The following is a 25,829-nucleotide window of genomic DNA, read 5'->3' as shown; positions in this document are numbered from 1 at the left end:
AAGTCCCCGGCCTCTCTGGTCCTGGCCGAGGGTATTATTATCATTACTATTGCTATTGTTCGCTAGCCTGGGCCTTAGATACATTAAAAAAAAAATTGAAAGATACGCATAGCATTGGCAGTTTCTAAAACAATTCATTCCCTTTTTATGCTTATTCTGATTATTGGGATATTAATGCTATTTGCATTACCAGTCTTTCAGTTACAGAGAAGTGAGTGCTCGCAGGAAGGACAGTGATTTTTGCCTTAAGTTCAGCCTGTCCAAAGGAGGTAAGATCTCTGATTTGCTATAAGCCCCGTTGTCACTGCCTTCCTCTCCAACAACAGCTGCTGTGATCATGCACAAAGGGCCAAAAAGGGGCAAATCCATGCCAAAGCAGAGCCATGGGCTTTCCTGATCAGAAGGCCCCAGCCCCAGCCCCGGGCGCAGCACGCAGGCGGCTTCCTTTCAGAAACCCAGCCAGCCTCCCACTGGCTGGAGCGGGTGGGTGGGGCGGTAGTGGTGGCGGTTTCAGGAGACCGCCAGCAAATCCACCTCCAGGCGTGCTCCGGTGGGAACCTGGAGACCCCAGGAAACCCCTCGCCACAAGCGGCTTCCAGGCAGGACGCTTCTAGAGGTCTTGGTCCAGGGGTGGGGGTGAGGTGGGGTCTACCTTTGAAACAGCTGCAATTTAAACTTCAACTACACCGAGCTCAAACTCGATTCCGCAGCCGAGTGTCGGCGCCCAAGGGGGATAAAAACTCCGGTCTACGGCTCCCCACCACGCCCCCGGTCCCGTCCTCGGGGCTTCCAGGAGTCCTCACGCCATCCTCTGGGTTGCCCAGGAAGAAGGATGGGCGGGGCGGGCAGGCGCTGTGGGCGCAGCAGATGGGGAGGGCAAGCCCGCGGCCCGGCGTGGGCGGGGGAGGGGCGCTCGAGCAGGTGTCGGCTCTGTGACAGGGTCCTCCGCCCCGCGCCCGGGTGCTCCCCGAGGCTCAGCGAGGCAAAACCTAGCAAATGCTTCAGAAATGCAGCTCAGTCGGTCACCGGGTTCTGCTTCCTCGTCAGACGCGCAAGCGGATGGCGCTTCCAATGCAAATCTCTTGGCTCCCGCACCTTGGCTGGCAGCCGCCACCTCCCCCGCCTGCCCGGCGTCCCGCCCACTCTGTGGCGGGCTGAGCAGAGGCCCGGCGCGGAGGGACGGGGCGGAGCGGGCATCCCTCCCCACCCCACACGTGGGGCCGGGCCTCCGCAGTGCCTGGGCGCGCTGCCTTTGCCGCGCCTCCTTGCCCGCGGCACCGCCTCTCTAGGCAGGGGCGGGGGACGAGGGGCCAAGTGTGGGCGAGGGGCAGGGGGCGTCACTGAATCAGGTGGCCGCTGGAGTTCCCCCGGGCAGGGCCGAGGGAACACGCTGCCGGGGATTGTGTACACGCTCCACTGACACCAGCTTCACGCTGCCGGGCAGTCGCTGATCACGCGTGGCCCCGCGAGCCCATTGGCCAGCGCCTCACACACCTTTGCCACTGATTGGTCGGCCTCAGGCTCCGCCCCCGCCCCCGCCCGCGGCGCGGGGCAGGCTGAGAGGCTACCTGAATGGGGAGGGGGCAGACGGCGCGGAGCGCGGCGGCGGTGGCGGCGGGAGCGGCGTCGAGAGTCTCCGGGCGCCCGTCTGTGGCCAGGCAGCCAGCAGCCTAGCAGCCAGTCAGCTCGCCGTCGGCGGCCAAGCAGCCAACCATGCTCAACTTCGGTGCCTCTCTCCAGCAGACTGCGGTAAGTCATTTGGGGATGCCCCTGTGCTTCCTCGCGTAGTCGTGTTTAGGGGACTAAAGGGGGCGCGAACCCCGAGCCCCTGACATCAGCCACGCCTGAGAATCAGGGCTGCAGCAGAGTCTTGGGGACGGAAGGGGCTTCCTGCCTGCAGACTATGGGCATTAGTGAGGGCGTGTGTGTTGGGGAGGGGGTCGAAGAGGGGAGCTGGGATCTGGAGACGGAGACGGGGTCTTGCTCTAGATGTACTGAGGAGGGTAAGGGGCAGCTCCGCAGAGAGACCCGGGAGGGCAGGTGAGGAGGAGGGTGACTGGAGTGGGGAGGAGTGGGGAGGGGGCTGTCGCCCTGCAGTGAGGTTGGGGTGCGGGGTGGAAGGGGAGTCGTGGGAGGTACAAGGGGGCTACCCTGCACCTGGCGCCGGGGAGAGATGCCCGGTCTGGATCAGGAACCCAAGCCAGGGTAGGAGGGGGCTGCTCGCAAGCGCTCGGGAGGCGGGGTGTCCACAGGAGAGGCGAGTGGGCTACCATCCCGGGGGTCTGAACGCAGGCTTGGAAGACGGGGGCGGCTCAACAGATAGCCCGCGGCTGGGGGAAGGGGCTCCTGGCGTCGGCGCAGGGGATGACACGAGGGCCAGCCGACCGCCTTGGGGGACAAGTTGCTCCCCCAGACGTCTGGAGGGGGGACTCAACGCTGGGGCAGGTGGCCGCCTTCTGACAACTCCTTGGAAGAGGCGGGGAGCCGCCTCGGGGGCGGGAGGGTGGGAAGCGGGACCCAGCAGCTGGGGCGGGAAAGTGGGCGGGGGAGCTGGGCTGCGAGACGCGGGGGCCGCGCGTCTGGAGCCGGGGCCTGTGGGGGCTGCACGTCTGGGAACCCGTGGAGACGCGCGGCGGGAGGGGGGCCGGAGCTGCCGGAAGTCACGGGGAGGGGGCTCCGCGTTTGCAAGGGGAGACGGGGTGGTCTGAGGTCCCGCGGGCCGCGTGGGCGGGAAGCGCCGAGGACTCTGCCGGGTCCCCGGGGGCTACCGGCGGGAGGAGGGCGGCGGCCGGGTTTTCCGCGGGGACCCGGCTCCTCCTCTCTCAGCTGAGGCGGAGGCTGGGGGTGGGCCGGGAGCGGGTGCGCCCAGGGAGCTTCTCGTCCCCGAGTGACCCAGCCCCGGCCTCCGCCAGGGGCGGGAGCGAGGCCCGGCCCCGCTGTCGGTTCCTAAGGGAACGGCGGCTCGCGGGGAGCTGGAAGGGGCGGGCGCCTCCCGGAGCCTGGCGCCCGCGGCCCCTCCCCTCCCCGCGGGCCCGGCGCGCACGGCGGGGCGGTTGGCGGCGGCGCTCGCGGCCCCTCCCCCAGGCTGGGCGCGGACGGGGGCCAACGGGCTCAGGAAGTAGGGGAAAGGTGACGGCGCGGCAATTCCCAGTTCACGTTTCCTGCGCTGCCCGGAGCAGCCGCTGATCACGCTTTGTTCACATGCCTCGCCCCCTCCTCCCCCACGCCCCCTCCCCGGGCCGCATAGCCAATCCGGGCCCGGGCCGCCGAGCCGGTCGGCCAATGGCGGGGGCAGGGGCGCGGGGACGTGCGAGCGGCGAGGAATGTTCCCAGTGACTCACCCGCGAGCCTCATTGAGGTTAGGGCGGCCCCATCCGTCGGTCCCCGCCAGCAAGGATCTCCCCCGCCGTCCGCCCCCGCCCCTCGTCTGCCTCCCCCGCCCGCGCCTCCGCCCTTGCTTCCCTTTCCTGCCTCGCGCCCCACTCCCTTTCCTCCCCTCCCTGTTTCCCTTCCTGTCCTTCCCAGCTCACGCTCTCCTTCTCTGCTGCCTGCCTTTTTTTCCTTTCTTCGCATTGGCGTCTTGGGGCTGTCACAAGCGCGCTGTCCATTGCAGCTTACATAAAGGCGGGCCCGATTATGCAATTGCATTGTTAGCGATATTTCAAGAGCGATGGCTCGTTTTCTTAGGATTTCAACACGGAGGCATCATGCATTTTTGAAAAACTGGTATTGAGAATAATACCTTGCAACGTGTAAAGAATGTTTCTTGGTGTTTTTACACAATCTCTACTTTGACCAAACGAGTCTGGACAGTTTTTTTTTTAAAAAAACGGAAAATAGAAATAGTGGGTAGTGCCATTTTTTAAAGTGTAGTAAAAAGAACTTTAATGTAAAACGTTAGGTAGCAGTTCTACAAATAAGTGCAAAGCATGTGCTGTTACTTTGTCATTAAGCAGCACATTTTAATTCTTTCAAGAATTAAAATAGATTCTACTTTGATCGTGCTGAATCTTTAAAGTCGGTTTTTGCAAATTCCAAGTCGAATATTAATTTTTTTTTGATTATCCAGTTTTTAGTAGTATTGCATTAGCTAAGTTGTAGGTAAGCATGGCAAACCGTTGTGTCAAATAGGTTCAGTAAAAGGGAGCACAAATATGAAGAAGTTGAAAGTTGATTAAAATAAGCAGTAGAATTTTTTCTACATATTTCATTTGATCTTTCTTTACCATAATCAAATTATCAAATAATTTTAGATCTTAATACAATTTCAACTTGAAAGATAGCCTAAGAAATCCCTTATTTTTTAATTTTTATCCCAAAGTGCAAAGTGACTTTCCAAAGGTAAGGCTCAACAATACATTCATAACAACAGGCCAGAGCTTTACTAGGTTTTGTCTTTATTAGATTTTGGCTTTGTTTTTTTCTATCAGGAATTTGTACCTCAAAAGACCTCATACCATACCTGTCATATTTTAAAAGATAAATTTTTGCAGCACCCTCCCTTAGTTATTTTGTATGACTCTAGTTGCAGGTAGCTACTCTGGAAAGTCTATATAAAACTTTTATTTCTTCCTAGCCAAATACTTCTCTTTTTGGATCACAAATGCATTGATAATCTTAGTCCATTTAGTGGTAATAGGTGTGTCTCTCTTCCATGAACAGATATCAGTGTTAAAGCCTAAGTGTTGGAGAAAGAATGAGGAAGACTTTATTGCCACCACTGTGAGGTTTCGGTTACCTACCTCACAAGTGTAGCTGAACTTCGTATCAGAGTAGGGGTGAGAAGAAAATTATTTCTGATTTTAACTTGGAAAGTTGTGTGAGTTGTAAAAACAAGAATATTTGCTCATTTCTCTATGTCATTTGGATGGCAAAAAATATGCTTATAAGCTTTCCTCTTTTGTTTTTATAGGAGGAAAGAATGGAAATGATTTCTGAAAGATCAAAAGAGAGTATGTATTCCTGGAACAAAACTGCAGAGAAAAGTGATTTTGAAGCTGTAGAAGCACTTATGTCAATGAGCTGCAGTTGGAAGTCTGATTTTAAGAAATATGTGGAAAACAGACCTGTTACACCAGTATCTGATTTGTCAGAGGAAGAGAATCTGCTTCCGGGAACACCTGATTTTCATACAATCCCAGCATTTGTAAGTATTATTGTTTTTAAGATAGATGTAAATGATAGAATTTCTTGAAATTTACATAATGGACCATAGATTTCTTATGCTCGTATATTTCCCTTTTCTTTAGTGTTTGACTCCACCTTACAGTCCTTCTGACTTTGAACCCTCTCAAGTGTCAAATCTGATGGCACCAGCGCCATCTACTGTACACTTCAAGTCACTCTCAGATACTGCCAAGCCTCACATTGCTGCACCTTTCAAAGAGGAGGAAAAGAGCCCGGTATCTGCTCCCAAACTCCCCAAAGCTCAGGCAACAAGTGTGATTCGTCATACAGCTGATGCCCAGCTATGTAACCACCAGTCCTGCCCAGTGAAAGCAGCAAGCATCCTCAACTATCAGGACAATTCCTTTAGAAGAAGAACCCACCTAAATGTTGAGGCTGCAAGAAAGAACATACCGTGTGCTGCTGTGTCACCAAACAGATCCAAGTGTGAGAAAAACACAGTGGCAGATGCTGATGAGAAAGCAAGTGCTGCACTTTATGACTTTTCCGTGCCTTCCTCAGAGACGGTCATCTGCAGGTCTCAGCCAGCCCCTGTGTCCCCACAGCAGAAGTCAGTGTTGGTCTCTCCACCTGCAGTATCTGCAGGGGGAGTGCCACCTATGCCGGTCATCTGTCAGATGGTTCCCCTTCCTGCCAACAACCCTGTTGTGACAACAGTCGTTCCCAGCACTCCTCCCAGCCAGCCACCAGCCGTTTGTCCCCCTGTTGTGTTCATGGGCACACAAGTCCCCAAAGGTGCAGTCATGTTTGTGGTACCCCAGCCTGTTGTGCAGAGCTCAAAGCCTCCGGTGGTGAGCCCAAATGGCACCAGACTCTCTCCCATTGCCCCTGCTCCTGGGCTTTCGCCTTCAGCAGCAAAAGTCACTCCTCAGATTGACTCATCAAGGATAAGAAGTCACATCTGTAGCCACCCAGGATGTGGCAAGACGTACTTTAAAAGTTCCCATCTGAAGGCCCACACGAGAACGCACACAGGTACCAGCCATTTCTTATTTATGTCTTTAATGTTTAAATGAAGAGGTTTTGGCTGTGATCACACATGCAAACCCAGCATGATAATGAAAAATTTGCCCTAGCAAGTTCAGCAGATGGTATTTACCAGTGCAAGGTCCTCCAAAAGGCTTTATTTATTGGAGGCCACTCACAAGTGCCATAATCCCTACACTTTGGGAGACCAAGGTGGGAGGATTGTTTGAGTGCAGGAGTTCAAGACCAGCCTGTGCAGTATAGTAAGACCTGATCTCTACAAATAATTTAAAAATAACTGAGTATGTAAACAAAAACTTTATCAGGGTGCTTTTGTTTCAGTTTCTCAAATGATGATTCTGTAGATGTCTGAGTAGTTACTTTAGTAAGGTATCTTTAAAGCCTTTGAATCATAGTTGAAGTCAGGAAGTCTTTTCATGTTTGGCTTTTTTAAGGGATGAGGTCTTGTTCTGTTGCCCAGGCTGGTCTCAACAAACTTCTGGGCTCAAGCCATCCTCCTGCCCCAGCCTTCTGAGTAGCTGGGACTACAGGTGCATACCACCCCACCCAGCTGCCTTATTTCATGAGGGGTAGATTTTTGTAAATGTGATCGAGTGACAAGTTGAAATTGGAGCAATAAATATCTCATATTCATTTGACAGTTTATTGACTTATATTAGCTTTTATTATTTCAAATGCATTTCCTCATACACTTTTAGATAGAAGTGAACATATAATTTACAGCAGTCTTATGCATAACAATGATTTGTATTTCTTTGTTTTAGGAGAAAAGCCTTTCAGCTGTAGCTGGAAAGGTTGTGAGAGGAGGTTTGCCCGTTCTGATGAACTGTCCAGACACAGGCGAACCCACACGGGTGAGAAGAAATTTGCATGCCCCATGTGTGACCGGCGGTTCATGAGGAGTGACCATTTGACCAAGCATGCCCGGCGCCATCTATCAGCCAAGAAGCTACCAAACTGGCAGATGGAAGTGAGCAAGCTAAACGACATTGCTCTGCCTCCAGCCCCTGCTCCCACACAGTGACGGACTGGAAAGTGAAGAGTCAGAACTAACTTTGGTCTCAGCGGAGCCAGTGGTGATGTAAAAATGCTTCCACTGCAAGTCTGTGGCCCCCCAACATGGGCTTAAAGCAGAAGCCCACAGCCTGGCGTGAAGGCCCAGCCTGGGTTAGGTGACAAAAAGGGCTTTGGCCACAGGCAAGTCACAGAATGGCAGGTTTCATTTCTTATCACATAAGAGAGATGAGAAAGCTTTTATTCCTTTGAATATTTTTTGAAGGTTTCGGATGAGGTCAACACAGGTAGCACAGATTTTGAATTTGTGTGCACATTTGTTACTTTACTTTTGCTGTTTATACTTGAGACCAACTTTTCAATGTGATTCTTTTGAAGCACTGGTTTCAAGAATATGGAAGCTGGAAATAAACATTACGGTACAGAGGTGGAGATGTAAAATCAGTTTGTATTATTACAAATATTGTCATCTTTTTCTAGAGTTATCTTCTTTATTATTCCCAGTCTTTCCAGTCAACATCGTGGATGTAGTGATTAAATATATCTAGAACTATCATTTTTACACTATTGTGAATATTTGGAATTAAACGGCTGTATATTGCTAAGAGGGCCCAAAGAATTGGAATCCTCCTTAATTTAATTGCTTTGAAGCATAGCTACAATTTGTTTTTGCATTTTTGTTTTGAAAGTTTAACAAATGACTGTATCTAGGCATTTCATTATGCTTTGAACTTTAGTTTGCCTGCAGTTTCTTGTGTAGATTCGAAAATTGTATACCGATGTGTTTTTTGTAGACTCTAAGATACACTGCACTTTGTTTAGGAAAAAAATCTGAAGATGAAAATATATATTATAAAAAAGGGATATTAAGAATTTTAGATAACTTGCTGAAAAAGATGGCTTATGTCATCAGTAAAGTACCCTTATGAGGATATAATGTGTGCTTTATTGAATTAGAAAACTAGTGACCATTATTCACAGGTGGACAAATGTCCTGTTAATTTATAGGAGTTTTTTGGGGATGTGGAGGTAGGTGGGTAGAAAAATTATTATTAGAACATTCACTTTTGTTAACAGTATTTCTCTTTTATTCTGTTATATAGTGGATGATATACACAGTGGCAAAACAAAAGTAAATTGTTTAAAATATATAGTGAAAAATGTCACTATATCTTCCCGTTTAACATTGTTTTTGTATATTGGGTGTAGACTTCTGACATCAAAACTCGGACCCTTGGAAAACAAAAGTTTTCTTTTAATTAAAAAAAATTCTTGTGACTTACAATTTGCACATTATTTTGTTGTACTTTATATCTTGTTTACAATAAAGAATTTCCTTTGGTATACAGAATTGGTCATTGCATTTCTTAAAAACCATTCTCTCACTTTGACATTGATCACTTATATTATCCAAGGAGTTAGTGTCTGAATTTCTCTAAGGGCCTCATTTGAATTTAGAACAGCAGGAATATGTCTTTAACATGAATCAATTTAGAGGGTATACGATGTGAGGCCAAATATCTATTTGGTGAGGTAATATGTGAACTAGGCAGTTCTAAGAAACAATATTTAATTTTTAAACATTTTTATTTTTCAAGACATAGTTTCACTTTGTCGCCCAGGCTGGATGGAGTACAGTAGCATGATGTCAGCTCACTGCAACCCCTGCTGCTAAGGTTCAAGCGATTCTCCTACCTCAGCCTTCAGTGTAGCTGGGATTACAGGTGTGCACCACCATGCCCAGCTAATTTTTGTAGTAGTAGAGATGGGGTTTCTCCATGTTGTCAGGCTGGTCTCAAACTCCTGACCTCAAGTGATCTGCCCGTCTTGGCCTCCTAAAGTGCTAATTTTTAAACATTCTTGAATATTTTGATGATTTGCTAATAGCCCCAGCTCTTAGCAAAATCTTGTTAAGTAGTATTCAAGTTAAAGGGAATGCCACAGTGAATAATTACAAGTAATGAAACTGCTGTGGTAAATGAAAAGAAGGCTGACTTATTAAATAGTGAGTAAATTGCTCACCTCTAGAAGTTAACTCAACTGAGTGATAACCTTAAACACAGTAAACACTAGTACTTAAGCTGCATGAAAAGTAATCCACCTCTGAAGAGAAACACTTGGTAGTCACTCATCAGTAGAAAGAACTAAGGGCTATAAATGCTACTTGGTGTATAGGACTATAATTTTGTAGATTACTATTTTAGCTTGCACTGAAATCCCCTTGTGGTCAGGAGAACATCTTCCACAATGCCCAACTTAACCAGTGACCTAGAGTCTGCCTCACTGTTGAACAAACACCATGGTAAGGGACCGTGAACTCACTTAGCACCAGTTGTAGGACAAGTATCTCAGGACATCTGTGCACCTGATGCTACTTTTCTTGGAAAATTAATACCACATAAGTATGACACAGCTGCTGGAGAGAGGCTTTGCCATGCTGGCCTTTGGTGTAGCTGTGGTGTCGGGAACCTGGACCATCTTCTTCCCCTAGAATTCTTCATGGTGGTGAGTCTCCAGAAGTGGGAATGGAGGAAGATGGCTGACATATTCTCTCCCTATCCAAACGCCCAGTTCCTTGTAATGATCTGGCCAGTGAAACTGTGCCACCTGTTGGCTGTGTTCTTCACAGTCCTAGTTGGTATCTGAGATCTTTCCTTAGGAATCTTGCAAATAGAGTTAATATTTTTGAGTTGAATGTTGAAGCAAGATCTAATTTTTTTTTAATTTTTTTTGAGACAGAGTCTCACTCTTTTGCCCAGGCTGGAGTGCAGTGGCGCAATCTCGGCTCACTGCAACCTCCCCTTCCTGGGTTCAAGTGATTCTCCTGCCTCAGCCTTCCCGAGTAGCTGGGATTACAGGTAACTGCCACCACACCCAGCTAATTTTTTTTTTTTTTTTGCATTTTTAGTAAAGACTGGCCATGTTGACCAGGCTGGTCTTGAACTTCTGACCCCAGGTGATCTGCCCACCTCAGCCTCCCAAAGTGCTGGGATTACAGGCTTGAGCCACTGTGCCCAGCCGCAGGCTCTGATCTTGATGAAAAAGTTGCCCCAAGACAAGTATACATGTAGCATATTATAATGTGATTTTAGTGTAGATTTAGCACTTCAATTTTGTTTCTAGTTTGACTTGATGTCAAGATGAACCATAGGAAACTGCTGATATTCAGCTGTCTTTTCATAGTTCTTTTTACATAATTTTAAACTTAAAGAAACTTGTAAAAATGGAGTTTCTCCTGTGTACCCTCATCCAGCTTCTTATGATAACACCTTACATAGTTCTAGAACATTTATCAAAACCAGGAAATTAAACTTGGTACAATATTATAAAGTTTTCATAAGGATACTAAAATGGAGAAAAGTTGAAGCAGAAACAGCTTATTTATCTAACTTTTTACTAGCTTTTCCACTTCTTTCTATCACAGAACCTAATCCATGATCTCAAACTGCATTTAGTTGTCATGTCTCTCCTCCAATCTGTAGTAGTTCCTCAGTCTCGTCATTTGAACATTACTCGTCAGTTATTTTGCAGAATGTTCCTTAATGTGGGTTTGCCTGCTGTTTATTCATGATTAGATTAAGGCTATGGGGTACGTGGAAAAGATGGCCCAGAGTGATAATGCCCTTCTTAGCACATCTTACCTAAGAACACATGGTGTCCATATGCATTACTGGTGATGCTAACCTCACTTACCCGGCTAAGGTGATATCTGCTGGAATTTTCCACTGTAAGCTTACCATGTTTCTCTTCACAACTATTAAATATGCAGAGGGACATACTTTAAGACTATGCAAATAACCTGTTTCTGCTTATATTTTTCCCCATTTATTTTAACATCCTGATAGAAATCTTGCCTGGGGCAATTATTACTGTGATATGCTAATTCCCTCATTATTTATTAAATTGGAATTCTGTAAGAGAGAGTTGTTTCTTCTCCATTCAGTTTTTTTTAAATGTCATCATGGACTTGAATATTTATGGCATTCTTTGAGTTCTAACACTACACTTAATTATTCTGTGACTCAGTTGTTCCATCTTTGGCCCTTGTTAGCTCTTTCAGTATTCAACCATTTTTAATAAATAAAGATGAAGATTTTGTATGGTTCAGCCTATCATTTCTCAGTAGAACGAGAGCTGTTTGGTATTATAACGACTTTTTAAAAGTGTTTTCTATCTGCATTGCTACCACCCTGTCTAATCCAGCATCTCTCAGTCATTTGAAAATGCAAACCTGATCATGTCACTTCTCTGTTTAAAACACTTCAGAAATTTCCCAGTGCTCTCAAAGTCTAGGTATAACATGCTCTAGAACAGTACTGTCCAACAGAAATATAATGTGAGCCATATGTAATTTGAAATTTTCTAGTAGCCACATCAAAAAAGTAAAAAAGAAAAAAGTTCATATTTAAATTTAAAATTTTTATTTAAAAAACATTTAATTGAATGTTGGGGGTAATCTTTGAAATCTAGTCTAGTCTCAGCAGAGACTAGCCTCATTCCAAGTGCTCCATACCTGCAGGTGGGGCTGCTGCAGTCTGAGCAGGTCTAGAAGACCCTGTACCTTTAGGCTTCTACCAACCTCCCACCACACCACTTTCCATCTTATACTCTACATTGTGACTAAGCTCCGAGCCTTTCTATGTGCTATGTCTTCTGCTGGGAATGCTTTTCCTGCCCCTTCCACCCATTTTTTTTTTTTTTTTTTTTTTTTTTTCTGAGACGGATTCTCACTGTCACCCAGCCTGGAGTGCAATGGCATGATCTCGGCTCACTGCAACCTTTGCCTCCCAGGTTCAAGTGATTCGCCTGCCTCAGCCTCCTGAGTAGCTGGAACTACAGGTGCTCACCACCACACCTGGGTTATTTTTGTGTTTTTAGTAGAGATGGGGTTTCACCATGTTGGCCAGATTGGTCTCAAACTCCTGACCTCAGGTGATCCACTCACCTCAGCCTCCCAAAGTGCTGGGATTACGGGCGTGAGCCACTGCGCCCCGTTTTCCTTGCCCTTTTACCTTGACATTTGCACGATAATAATCCTTTACTAGTCTTTTTTCCCTTATCTGTAAAACTTCATGAGGACAAGCACCCTATGGATCTGGCTTACCCCTACATGTGCATCTAACACAGTCCCTGACACATAGCAAAAGGCTTAACAATTTTGCCAAACTGAAAGTGGAGTCTCGAAGAGGCCTCTGCAATTTTAGGGAGGGAGAACAACTAGGAAGTTGTTACATAATGTGCAGTATATAGATAAAGGAGACGAGAAGCTGAAGGCTGCCTTTTTCTTGTTCCCATCATTCTTTGCTAGTGCTGGAAGGACCATTTACTTCACCTTCCAAACTCTTAGTCTCATGGCATTTGAATTTTCTTTATTGCATTTTTAAGGGGTCAGGGAAGAGACCTGATCAAGACAGACATATGTAAGCCTCACTAAGGCCCTTCGTGTGGGTCTAATGCTTCAGCCTGGAAGGGCCGGCAAGTGTTGGCTTGGCTCTTACCCTACTCTTTCTCTTTAGAAGACTTTCAGAATAAGGCGGCAACAGAAATGGAGACTTTTATCAAGGGCACTGGACATAAGCAAAGCCCTGGAACCAGGTAAGAGCTTCTGGTGACACCTTAAGGGAATTTTGTTCTGATGCCTTAATCCAGTCCTGGCATTTTGCTGACCAACTTCAGCAGAGCTTGAGAAATGATAGAGTTGGTTCTCAAAGAGCACCACCTCTAATTTTTCACACAGGTAACTGTGCCCTGGAGGTGTCAGTATCAGGGAAAGAATACTGATCAAATTAAAATACCTGGTATTTTAGGGTTCTCCCAGAGAAATAGAACCAATAAAACAAACAGAACATATATACATATGTTTTCCGTATATGAAATTGAATAAAAGGAATCAGGCCATGTGATTATGGGGACTGACAAGTCTCACAATCAGCAATTAGCCAGCTAGAGACCCAGGAGAACCAATAGTGTAGTTCCCGTCCAAATTCCAGCAGGTTCAAGAACCAGGAAGAGTTTATGTTTCATCTGAGTCCAAAGGCTGGAAAAAAAATGAAGTCCCAGTTCAAAGGCAGTCAGGCAGCAAGGGTTCCTCTTACTTAGTCTTTTGCTCCATTCAGGCCTTCAACTGATTGGATGAGGCCCATACCCACTGGGGAGGGCAATCTGCTGAACTCAGTCCACCAATCCACATGTTCATGTCCTCCAGAAACACCCTCTCACACACACCCAAAATGTTTGACCACACATATGGGCATCCTGTGGCCCAGTCGAGTGGTCACATAAAATTAACCACCATAGGCCACGTGGCTCGCACTTGTAATCCCAGGACTTTTGGAGACCAAGGCGGGAGGACTGCTTGAGCCCAGGGAGCTCGAGACCAGCCTGGGCAACATAGGAACACCCCATCTGGACAAAAGGAAGAAAAAGCATTACCATCACATTGGGGATTAAGTAAAAATAAATACATGCATACATGAAAATAAAAATAATAAATAAAAAATTGGCCAGTCAAGGTGTAGCCCGAGCTACTTAGAGGCTGAAGTAGGAGGGCCACTTGAGCCTGGGAGGCTGCCAAGCTGTGACGGTGCCACTGCACTCCAGCCTTGGTGACAGAGTGAGACCCTGTCTCGAACAAAAACGAACAGAACACCACACCTGGGTTCTAGTCCTGGTTACACTGATAACTAGTTTATTACTTAAGAAACTTGCTTTATCATTCTGGATCTGTGTCTGGCTTTAAAAATGAGGCTGAATGCACCTGCCCTATTCAGCCCATCAAGCTACTGACGAGTTCAAACAATGTTTCATACACAAAAGCCCCTGGAAGGTATAATGCATTCGATGTTTGCTGGCGCCATCACAGCACGGTGTCTGGGAACGGGCTAGCAGTGGATGCTTTAGAATGCCCACTCAGGGTGACTGCCAATTCTGAAAAAGGGAAGCCCCCAGAACTGGATGATTAGAGAATCTTGATACCCAGGGTGCCCACACTTCTACCTACATACGTAATTATTTGGGTGACCCATTTACAGTAAATCTCATTGCAACGAAGCCAATCTAATGGGAAGAAAAGCACAAAGCATGAAACCATGGCCATTTGCTGGGCAAAGCTAGAGCATGGGTACTCACCACTTCATTAGAAAGCACACATTTGGGTAGAGTTACCATAAAAGCTTCCAATGTATGAACTGGGTTCGTCAATTTACCGAGATCCCTTTGTTCTCTTTATAATGATCCCAGCTTGAGGGAATTCTCCAAGTCTGAATTTAGCTCATTCATGATAAAGTGCCCAATCTCAGAAGCCCCATCAAGCATGGGCTAAAAATGATATAAAGTGATGTCAGAGCTCTAGGAGTTCAAAATTCCAAGGGAATGAGGATCAGCATGAGTGACAAAAACATCTCTGCCCCAAGGAAATCATCAGGTCACACCTGTGCCGGGTCTGCCCAAATAATATGGCCTCAAATTGACAGACACAGGATTCTAAGGAAGCACAATTCTCTCATCTTTGGCTTGTTCTAACGGAAGGAATAAAACTAAATGGAGCCGTCTGTTGTTTTAAGCTTTCCCTGCCAGTTGGCATCCTGATCTTGACAGGGATCAGAAATTCATGGCTCTCTACTCAATGGATGCCAACAATCCCTGCATGACCTTGATTGACCAGCTTGGCAGTGAGATGCTGAAAGGGTGAAAATCCCCCAAAATATAAAAAGGTGATACCTTATCTTTCTTTTATTTTCTTGGAAGAATTTAATTTTTAATTCTAAATTGGAGGCACAGCTTGGGTTTAGGAAAATCTATATAAAATTCTGAGAAGAAAAGTTAAGAAATAACATGAAGTGAAGAAGGAATGACCCAGGCTTTGATAGAAGCGGTTTCCTATTTATCTGATTAGGCTATGTGAAACTTGAATATCAGTTTCAAAAAGGCACCTTTTTAGTTTGCACAATCTCATTGAAAAGATAAATATGAGCACTGAGTGTTTATTACCACTAGACAAAGTAAAACAGTGTGGCCTTGTGAAAGAAGCTTCTCCTGGGATCATGGGGCCATCATGCTGTTATCACTTCTATGCTGGCTACAAATGTAAGCTAAGTAAGCAATTTAACTATTTCACAGCCGAAACTATTTGTTTCGGTATCTATACAATGAGGGTTATAATGCCCATCTAATCTGTTTCTCAACATAGAATCAGGCTTGAAAACTGTGTGTGTGTGTGTGTTGCAGGGGTGCTGGCAGCAGAGGGAGGGGGTTCAAACACTAAGAGGTCTATGCAAATATCAGTGGTGGGTATTGCACTGTCACAACTCAGATCGATTATTAAGACAGAAAAGGCCCCTATAGGTGGGACAGCAATCTGACATCCGTATAGAGATTTTGGTCCCTGTTAGGTAGGAAGGTCAAATTCCAAATGTTCACAAAATTGGGATGAAGAATGAAGCTGCTCACTTCCAAGATGGCACCCAGTGATTTTGTTCTCAGATATTCACGTCCTCATGTAGCGTCTGCTCACTGTGACTAGAGTGGATCTATGTAACCAGCAAGATGGTGTAGAAATGATGGTGTGTAATTTCCAAGACTCCTTATAAAGGATATTACTGTTTCCAGCACGATCCCTCTTGGATCACTCAGTCTGAGGGAAGTCAGCTACCATGTTGTGAGGATGATCAAGCAGGTCTATGTGGAGGTCTACATGCTGAGAACTACACCTTTTACCAACAGCTACCACCATGACGCCAACCAAATGAGAGAGCTACTTGGAAGTAGATCTTCCAGCCTCAGTCAGGCCTTCAGATGATGGCAACCCTCGCTGATATTTTGACTGTAACCTCTGACAACCCTGAGCCAGAACAATGTAGCTAAGCCATCCCAGATTCCTGACCTATAAACTGTGATAGATAATAAATGTATATAATTATCTTAAGTCACTACATTTCCGGATAATTTGCTAAGACAGATTTAGCAATGGATAATACAAGCAGTGAAGTATTCCTACAGAGCAAGCAGTAAGACCCCAAAGCCCTGAAATAGAGACAATGTTCAGTTTAGTCCGGTTTCCATGCTGACTTTAGCTCTTTAATTGGACAGTATATTTTGGGAAGTAGCAAGTTCGAGGAACAATGAACATATAGGTTCTAGAGATTTTTACAATTGGGACAATAGTATTGAAATGTCTGAGCTTTGGTTACCTTTTTCTAAAAGAGAAGAATGTCTGGTATACTGGTTGTATTAGCTTGCTAGGGCTGCCATAACAAAGAGCCACTGACTGGGTAGGTTAAACAATAGGAATTTATTTCCTCACAGTTTCAGATGCTAGAAGACCCAGATCAATGTGTCAGCAGGATTGGTTTCTCCTGGGGCCTCTCTCCTTGGCTTGTGGGTGGCCATCTGCTCCCTGAGTCTTCACATGGTTTTCCTCCTATGTCTGTGCCCTAACTGCTTCTTTTAGCAATACCAGTCATATTGAATTAGAGCCTGTTCCAATGAACTCATTTACTCTTAATTAACTCTTTTAAAACCTATTTGTAAATACAGTCACATTCTGAGGTACTGGGGTTAGGGCTTTAACATATGAATTTTGGGAAGGACCATAGCATTGGTCGACATGTCAGTCTATATTATTCCATCATAATACACCACCAGCAGTATATTTTCTCTTCCTTCCTTTCCTCCTTCATCTCTCCCTCCCTCCTTCATCCCACCCTTCCTCTTCCTCCCTTTCTCCCTTCCCTCTTTCCTCTCTCCCTCCCTTACCTCCTTCTTCTTTTCCTTCCTTCCTTCCTTCATCCCCCCTTCCTCCTTCCTTCCCTCCCTCCCTTCCTCCCTTCTTTCTCTCCTTCCTTCCTCCTTCCCTCACTCTCTCCTTCCCTCCTTCCTTCTGTCCCTCCTTCCTTCCTCCCTCCCTCCCTCCTTTCTTCCTCCCTTCCTCCCTCCCTTCTTTCTCTCCTTCCTTCCTCCTTCCCTCACTCCCTCCTTCCCTCCTTCCTTCTGTCCCTCCTTCCTTCCTCCCTCCCTCCCTCCTTTCTTCCTCCCTTCTTCCCTCCCTTCTTTCTCTCCTTCCTTCCTCCTTCCCTCACTCCCTCCTTCCCTCCTTCCTTCTGTCCCTCCTTCCCTCCTTCCTCCTTCCCTCCCTCCTTTTTTCCTCCCTTCCTCTGTCCTTTCCTCTCTCCTTCCTTCTTTCCTCCCTCTCTCCCTCCCTTTCTCCCTTCCTTCCTTCCCTCCCTCCTTCCTTCTTTCTTTCTTCCTTTCTTCCTTCCTTCTCTCCTTCCCTGTTTCCCTCCTTTCTTTCTTCCTCCCTCTTTCCTTTATTCCTCCCTCCCTCCTTCCTTTCTTCTTTCTTCCTTCTTTCCTCCCTTCCCTCCTTCCTTCCTCCCTTCCCTTCCCTTCCCTTCCCTTCCCTTCCCTTCCCTTCCCTTCCTTTCCCTTCCCTTCCTTTCCCTCCCTTTCTTTCATTTTCTTCCTTTCTTTCTTGTTTTGAGACAGGGTCTCAATCTGTTACGCAGGCTGGAGTGTAGTGGTACCATTAGGGCTCCTTGCAGCCTCAACCTCCACAAGCTCAAGTGATCTCCCATCTCAACCTCTGAGTAGCTGGGTCTCTAGATGCACACCACCAATCCAGGCTAATTTTTGTATTATTTGTAGAGATGGATTTTCACCACGTTGCCTAGGCTGATCTTGAACTCCTGAGCTCAAATGATCTGCCCACCTCAGCCTCCCAAAGTGCTGGGATTAAAAATGTGCACCACCATGCCTGCCCACCAACAGCAGTATTTTCTAAACTGGTCTGAAGTTCCTATTTCTAGCATCTAGTAAATTTCCTAGAGAGCTGAGCGCTCCCACACCCTTAACCCATGTCACAAAGAGACGTTATGCTCAGTGCAAAGTGCTATTCCCAGCCAATACAAAGACATATTTTTCAACTATGCACTGAGATATTTCTTAGGCATGGAATACTCTTCATCCTTAATGAAGTTTTCCTTAATTACATGCTTACAAGCATTATTTTTGACAATCATCTATTTGTGACAATCATCTATTTTTTTCTCTAATTATCCCCAAAGTGAGTTTGTCCTTCCTTGGACATAAATCAGCTTCAGAATCCTCTCTCTGATTCCCAACAATATCATTAATTATGATGGTCTTTTTTAAAATCCATGTTTAGATTTGTTCACTTTCATTTTTCTAAGAGATTATATATTTTCTTCCCAAATTTAAATTTAGTTCAACCAGGAACACTCAATCGAGGCTCTAGCCAGCCTTGCTGGTTAGAGTTATGGCCTGGCCATGATGCCTTCTGATACCATTCAACACATCCATTCTATTCTTTGCCAGTGTGGTTCTAATACCAATGATTTTGAAACAGAAAGGGGGCCTAGGTCCCCATCCCTATAGAAGTCATAAGACTGAGTTCATCAAATATTTCAGACTCTTTAACCAGGTGTGGTGGTGCACACCTGTAATCCCACCTACTTGGGAAGCTGAGGCAGGAGAATTGCTTGAACCTGGGAACTGGAGGTTGCAGTGAGCTGAGATCATGCCATTGCATTCCAGCCTGGGCGACGAGAGTGAAACTCTGTCTCAAACAAACAAACAAAACAAATACACGAAAACAAAACAAATATACACACACATACATACATACATACATATACATATATATGTGTCTATATATGTATTTTAGACTCTTTTTCAGATATATGGTAGCATTGCACTTTCCCCTTGGCTTGGGTTGGGCATTTGGATCTGGCCAATGGGCTGTGAAAGGAAATAATGACTTTCCCTTTGCTTTGGTGACCAGCAGTGCTAGGGCTAGTTAGCCTTAGTTCTAGAGCAACTATGACAAGGAATCATGAGTGAGAATTAAACCTTGGTGGTTTCAAGACATTGCAATTGGAGGGATTACTTGTTACTGCAGCATAACATTGACTTATATAACGTAACCTGACTGATAACAATCCCTTTTGTCTCATGAGGCTGCTTTGCTCCAAGTGAACTTATTCTCTCCTTCCAAGGGCCACTTCTGCATGTCAAGAGGTATTGAAGGGGGTGACTTTAAAGGATAACGAAACCAAAAAAAGGGAAAAAAAAGGATAACAAAACCTCTAAACTCCTCCTCCATGAAAATAAGTACTTTATATTTGCATAATTAAGAGGGGTCAAATCCAAGCTCACTAGATCTTGAACAAAGAAGCCCTGAGCAAGGTGGTTGGTAATGTCTACGTGGTCTACCCAGACACAGGAGCAAGTTACCTCGGTCTCCCCTTCACACACCACTAGAGCCATGGTTGAGCTGGAGGAGACAAAGGTTAGAAACCACTGTTTTAATGGTTGCAATGACACCACCTAGATAACTCATGAGGCCTTCTGGAATCAAGGCCTTAACTTCGGGACTCACAAATATTTCATGGTGATAATCTACTCCTCTCACCTGAAGCATCTTATGTGTAGGAAGGACAACTGGAGGGTGAAGCTCTCTGGGAGGTGCTGCAGGGAGCAGGGAAGGGTGAGCAAGCAGCCCCCAGAGTTTTGTCCTTAGCAGCTTTGCAGAGTAGAGAAGAAAGAACATAGGACTAGCAATTGCTGCCTGGTGCCAAGTTTCAATGGTGAGGGTATTACACATGCGAAAGAAGTAAAATCTCCTTTCCCCAATTATTTATTTATTTATTTTTTTTGAGATGGAGTCTTGCTCTGTTTTCAGGCTGGAGTGCAGTGGCGTGATCTCAGCTCACTGCAACCTCTGCCTCCTGGGTTCAAGAGATTCTCCTACCTCAACCTCCTGAGTAGCTGGGACTACAGGCATGTGCCATCACGCCCAGCTAATTTTTGTATTTTTAGTAGAGATAGGTTTTCACCATGTTGGCCAAGATGGTCTTAATCTCTTGACCTCAGGTGATCTGCCTGCCTTAGCCTCCCAAAGTGCTGATATTACAGGCATGAGCCACCGTGCCCTGCCTTCTTTCCTCAAATATTTTAAGAAAGGTAGCATAGTGTGGTGGTTAAAAGCACAAGTTCTAAACTGGTGGCTTTCAAATCCTAATTCCACCACTAACTGGCTATGTGACTTTGGGCAAGTTAGGATGAAGTAGGAGGTTGGAATGAACTAGCACATAGGAAGCATAGGAATGCCTGGCACAGAGCGAATGCCAGGTCGAAGCGTTTATGGGAACGGCGATGTCTGCATTTCAACAGCCACCAGGACATATAAAATTGTCTGCATATAAAATAGACCTAATTGGGACCTTTGCCTTTAGAGGCAAAAAAGGAAGTTCTCATACAGTACTTCATAGGCACGGTTCTTGGAGTGACACATGTGCTATTTGATCACAAAGTTTCCAGAGTTAGACAAGTCAGCTGAGTCCCTGTCTGTTGGTAGGGGCTGAAGCTGGAGCTACAAGCTGGCTGTTTCTTCCCAGGCTGTTGCTTGATTGAAGAAGCTTTCAGCCTCTTTTTCGGAATCTGAACATGTTGGGGGATTGTGTGGCTTTGTTTTCAGGCTTCCCTTAGCAGCTGTGTAGAAAATCCTTTTTAATGGGAGTAAATGTGGCTGTGCCCAAACCACCCCGCATCTCTTGGCCCGTGCACAGGCACCCTGGGTGGTCTCTGCAGTGGCCAGTGGCCACTGTGGAAGAGGACTGGAGCAAGAACTTGGCCCCAGCCCTGACTCCTCTGCTCTGGTTTGTCTGGTTTAGCCCTGGACCTGCCCAGTGGCCATGTTTGGGATGGAGGTTAAAAGGCAAGAACAACTTCAGGTCAGGCTGATCCTAGGAGGCTCAACCAGCCCCAGGCTAAACCCCTGAGGGAAGATCAGGGTAAGCTTTAAAGCACAAATTCTACTCTCCGGTGCTTGGAAAGTTGAAAACAAACCACTGTGGTCCTGGGCTCAATCCATGGCTTCCCCACTTACCTAATCTTAGACATAATGTTTAACTTCCTCAAGCCATTACTCTCATGTGTAGATAGAATGGATGTGATATTAAGACTTACCTCCAAAGAACTGTTTCAGGGGTGAGCAGACATACTGCACTGGAATTAGCATGTATACAGGAAGTGCTGGACAAATGTTAGTTAGCACTCTTGTCCTAGCTCCCCCGCCCACCCCCGACCCACTGCAATAGTATCCTGTCAGCACCTGTTCCTGCTCCTATTACTTCTCTTGTCTAGCAATGTCTTCTTCCTCTCCACGGTACACATACAACTCCTGCCCATGATCAGTGCTCACGTCAGGGCTGTGGTGGGGAAAGGGCCCATCCCGGAGCCACCTGGAAAGAGTTTGTATTTGTTTGCTCCGGCTGCCATAGCAAAGAACCGCGAACTTGCTCCTCGGGCCAGACAAGAGAAGGCAGAGAAGGGAATGAAGGATGGAAAGAAAAACCAAATCTGGATTCCAGGGAAACCTCGTTGGCCTGAAATCTTCTCCACATCAGCTGCTAGGCAGAGCTGCCTGCTGAGCCCCAGCTGCCATCCACGCTCAAAGGTCCCTGCTTACGCTCATGGAGCGCAAACTGAGGATGCTGGGACATTCCTGGGGGGCTGAAGTAGCCTTTTTTTTTTCTTTATTTTTATTTATTTATTTATTTTTTGCTTTTTTGACACAGAGTCTCACTCTGTCACCCAGACTGGAGTGCAGTGGCATGATTTCGGCGGCTCACTGCAACCTCCACCTCCTGGGCTCAAGTGATTCTCCTGCCTTAGCCTCCTGACTAGCTGGGACTACAGGCATGCACCACCATGCCCAGCTAGTTTTTGTATTTTTAGTAGAGACAGGGTTTCGCCATGTTGCCCAGGCTGGTCTTAAACTCCTGAGCTTAAGCAATTCGCCTGCCTTAGCCTCCCAAAAGTGCTGGGATTACAGGCGTGAGCCACTGCACCCTGCTGAAGTAGCCTTTTTTCTGACATCGAACATGGCACTTTCAACCCTCACTTTCAGGGACTTCTGTCTTCCTTGGCCAGTCCTCAGGCAGCAGAGAACCGCATTCAGACTGCAGTCTGCGGAGACTGTAGGGGGCGATCCCAGAAGCGCAGAGGCAGGAGCAAAAGGCCTCAGCCTATTTCCATATAAATAATGAAGAAGAAAGTAACTAGAAATAGAACCGTAGTAGTTATTAGTTATTCATATGTGATCTTAGCTATTCATAGGTGATCTTAATTCTTTTACTAATGCCCCTTAGGTTGGAAGTGTGAACCTGGGGTAACAGCGTGAAATGAATGACACTAAGGCAAGATGCTCTACGCCCTGTCACGCCTGAATAAGGGCTGCTGGAGGGCGCCTCAGCTATGCTGCAGAGCCAGCGCTGGGAATACCCGCTGTTTAGCCAGCTAGGGAAGGAGACATCAAAAATAGCTGAGACGTCTCCTTCCCCGAGGAGTTAGGAGAAAACTCCGCTTCTCCAAGCTCTTGTGGTAGGCTGACGGCTGTCAGGGAGCCCGCAGCATCCGGGGGCTTACCTGTCTCTATGTGATGCTGTGCTTCAGTGGTCACTTTCCATGTCTACTCTTATGTTCTGCTTCTGCACCTGGTTCCTTTTTTCTTAGAAAAGATAATCAGTAGTAGTAATATAAATCTTAATGTTGTAGTTCTTTTTGACAAATATGGAAGAAGTGCTGATGCATTATGCTCCTTACCTCACTTCGGGTGCCAGAAATTCCTGAACCCCTACTTGAAAGATGTGTGATGTACTGGACCCTATCATGGCCACGCCCTATCTACCCCGCCCCACCAAGACCACGCCCTACCTACTCTGCCCCCAGATTTGCAACTCAATAAAAGTGAGAGCGCCCCGGCATTGGGGCCACTGCTGGTCTCTGCGATTTGGGTAGCAGTGGACCCCTGGGCCCAAACTCTCTTTTCTCTATCTCTGTGTCTTGTGTCTTTTATTTCTACAATTTCTCACCTCCACACCAGCCGGGAGGGGCTCACAGAACCCTGTAGGGCTGGTCCCTATAGGAGACCATGGTGTGGACCCAGAAAATCTCAGACAGATCTCAGCTAATTTAGAAAGTTTATTTTGCCAAGGTTAAGGATGTGCCCCTGACCCAGCCTCAGAAAGTCCTGATGACATGGGCCCAAGGTGGTTGGGGCACAGCTGAGTTTTGTACATTTTAGGGAGACAAGAGACATCAATCAATGTATGTAAGAAGTACATTCGGGCCAGGCATGGGGGCTCATGCCTGTAATCCTAGCAGTTTGGGAGGCTGAGGCAGGTGGATCACAAAGGTCAGGAGATCGAGACCATCTTGGCCAACATTGTGAAACCCCATCTCTACTAAAATACAAAAATCTGGCTGGGCGTGGTGGCACACACCTGTAGTCCCAGCTACTCAGGAGGCTGAAGCAGGGGAATGGCTTGAACCTGGGAGGCGGAGGCTGCAGTGAGCTAAGATCATGCCACTGCACTCCAGCCTGGTGACAGAGCAATATTTTGTCTAAAAAAAAGGACGTTGGTTTTGCAGGAAGACTTGAAGCAGGGAGGGCTTCCAGGTCACAGTTAGGTGAGGCACAAATGGCTGTGTTCTTTTGAGTTTCTGATTCGCCTTTCCAAAGGAGGCAGTCAGATATGCTTATGTGTCAGCGAGTACAGGGGTGATTTTGAATAGAACGGGAGGCAGGTTGGTCCTAAGGAGTTCCCAGCTTGACTTTTCCCTCTGGCTTAGGGATTTGGGGGCCCCAAGATTTTTTTCCTTTCACAGCGAAAAACCAGCCATTCACATGCTATCCATGCTTTTGGGGTATGTGGGATGTGTGTGTGTGTGTGGGGGGGGTTGTGTGTTTAAGGGATAGAAACGAAACATGTTTGTGATGAGCATTAGTTCTGATTCTTATGTGATGAATCAGGTAATGAATCACATGTATGTGGTGAGTATTAGTTCTGCTTCTTGCTTTCAGCTACATAAATGTTTATGGTGGTCTTGCTCTGTGCAGGCTATGCTTCCAGAATTAGCAGTCTAAAATATAGAATTTTCTCCATGATTTGGCCCCTTTGTTCGTTTTTATTGGGGGTCTGGCTGAACCAAGAGGTCAGAAATTCTGCCCTTTGTCGCCACCACTTGGCGTTCTGGTTTCAGCTGATGGATACTGTTAGCTTTTCTCTGCTGGTTGTGTTTAGATGAAGTCCCTGGTTAGTGCGCACCTGTGGCTGTGCTGCCTTGCCCCAGTTTTGGGTTTGTCCTGCACCGTAGTGTGAGCAGCTGCTACAGGGCAAGTGCAGCCTCTACTTGTGCTGAACAAGAGGGTTTTATAAATTCATATCCTCTCAGGGGTAAAATACAGAATGTAAAGACTCCTCCTGAGAGTCACCCCATTACCCACAGGGTGGGGTCCAAAGTTCTCACAGCATTCAGGACACTTTCTTGATCTGACCAAAGCCTCCTCCCCTGAACTACAAACGCCAGGGGCATCACATTCCTGCCTTCGAGGAGCTCAGAGCTGGTGTGGACGGAGCCCCACAGTGCCTTACAGATCCAGTAACAACAGCAGGCTCCCCTAAAAGAGCCACTCATTCACTCAGAGACACGTGTGGAGGTGGCAGAATGCTGGGCAGTGCAGCCAGCTTGCAGGTCGGATGCTCTCGCTCCACGCCCATCCTTCTTGTCCTCGTTGTCATCTGCTTCCTTTCTCAAAAAGGGCCCGCCCCTCCTCCCTGGCCACCAGGCCTGCGCCGCAGCAGGCACAGGTCTCCTTTGGGAGGCAAAGATGTCTCTCAGTGACACACCACACAGTGTGTCCACCCAGAACAGGTCCTCATGTCCCCTCAGCCCAGCAACCACACGCTCCTGACCTCCGCAGGCCTCCACTGGTGCAGACTGGTCAGGTTTTGGTGGAGGGGGAGAGACAGTCCATGAATAGGGATACCCACAAGATGCGGGCTGAGTGCGGCAGGGCCCCTGGCCTCCTATTTTGTTTTGTATATTTTTTTGGAGGGGAAGATTCTGATTCTCAGCTTCCCAGTTCTGACCAGAGGACTTTTGCCATGTATTCACAGAGGTTCCATCTCTCAGCCACAGACTAAAGTTACAAATTCCACAAGACTGCTGCCTAGCCAGAATGACATTTTATTAAATTTTTTAAATTTAAATTTAATTTCTTACTTTTTATTTACTTTTTCCCCACACTATGCTAATATAGAGAATGACAGTTTATTACTTTACGCTGGGTATTAATTATGAGTGATATTAGTTAAGGTAACTTTGGCCACGGTAACAAATAATCCAGAAATCTTTTTTCTTCCTGTTTTTTCCTGTGTACTGTAGTTAATGTTGCTTCTGCCCTGTGGACAGTGTTCCTGCTCCCTCCAAGCAGTGACTCAGGAATCCACGCACATTCCACCTTGCGGCTCCCCAGCTTCTGCCTGTGGCTTCCAACATCACCTCAGGGACCGTCCCCAAGCCAACCAGGCAGAGGGGAAAGAGCAGGAGAGATGGCAGGGAGGGTTTTAGGCCCCATATCAGTAGCTAGGGCTGCTGTATCAAACTGCCACCAGAGCACTTGGGTGGCTTAAAATCACAAAAGTGTACTCGCTCACAGTTCTGGAAGCCAGAAGACCAAGTTGCTTCCTCCTAGAGGTTCTAAGGAGGAGTCTGTCCCATGCCTGGAGGCAGCTGGTCATTCCTGGTGCTCCTTGGCTCTTGCCTCCGCCTTGGATTTA

General features: G+C 46.8%; 1 protein-coding gene across 1 annotated transcript; it reads left to right on the top strand.

Moving 5' to 3' along the window:
* The first annotated feature begins 1,411 nt into the window (after positions 1-1,411).
* KLF10 (Kruppel like factor 10) lies at positions 1,412-8,534 on the top strand. The gene is made up of 4 exons (XM_017528914.1): positions 1,412-1,749; positions 4,913-5,146; positions 5,250-6,162; positions 6,939-8,534. Exons 1-4 carry the CDS (start codon positions 1,714-1,716, stop codon positions 7,196-7,198), a joined length of 1,443 nt encoding a protein of 480 aa, XP_017384403.1. The 5' UTR covers positions 1,412-1,713; the 3' UTR covers positions 7,199-8,534.
* Positions 8,535-25,829: the final 17,295 nt, after the last annotated feature.

Source organism: Cebus imitator, unplaced genomic scaffold (genome assembly GCF_001604975.1).
Source record: "Cebus imitator isolate Cc_AM_T3 unplaced genomic scaffold, Cebus_imitator-1.0 Scaffold56, whole genome shotgun sequence".
In the NCBI taxonomy this organism is placed as follows: Eukaryota; Metazoa; Chordata; class Mammalia; order Primates; family Cebidae; genus Cebus; species Cebus imitator.
Note: the sequence above shows the minus strand (reverse complement) of the source record. Positions and strands in the feature narration are given on the sequence as shown.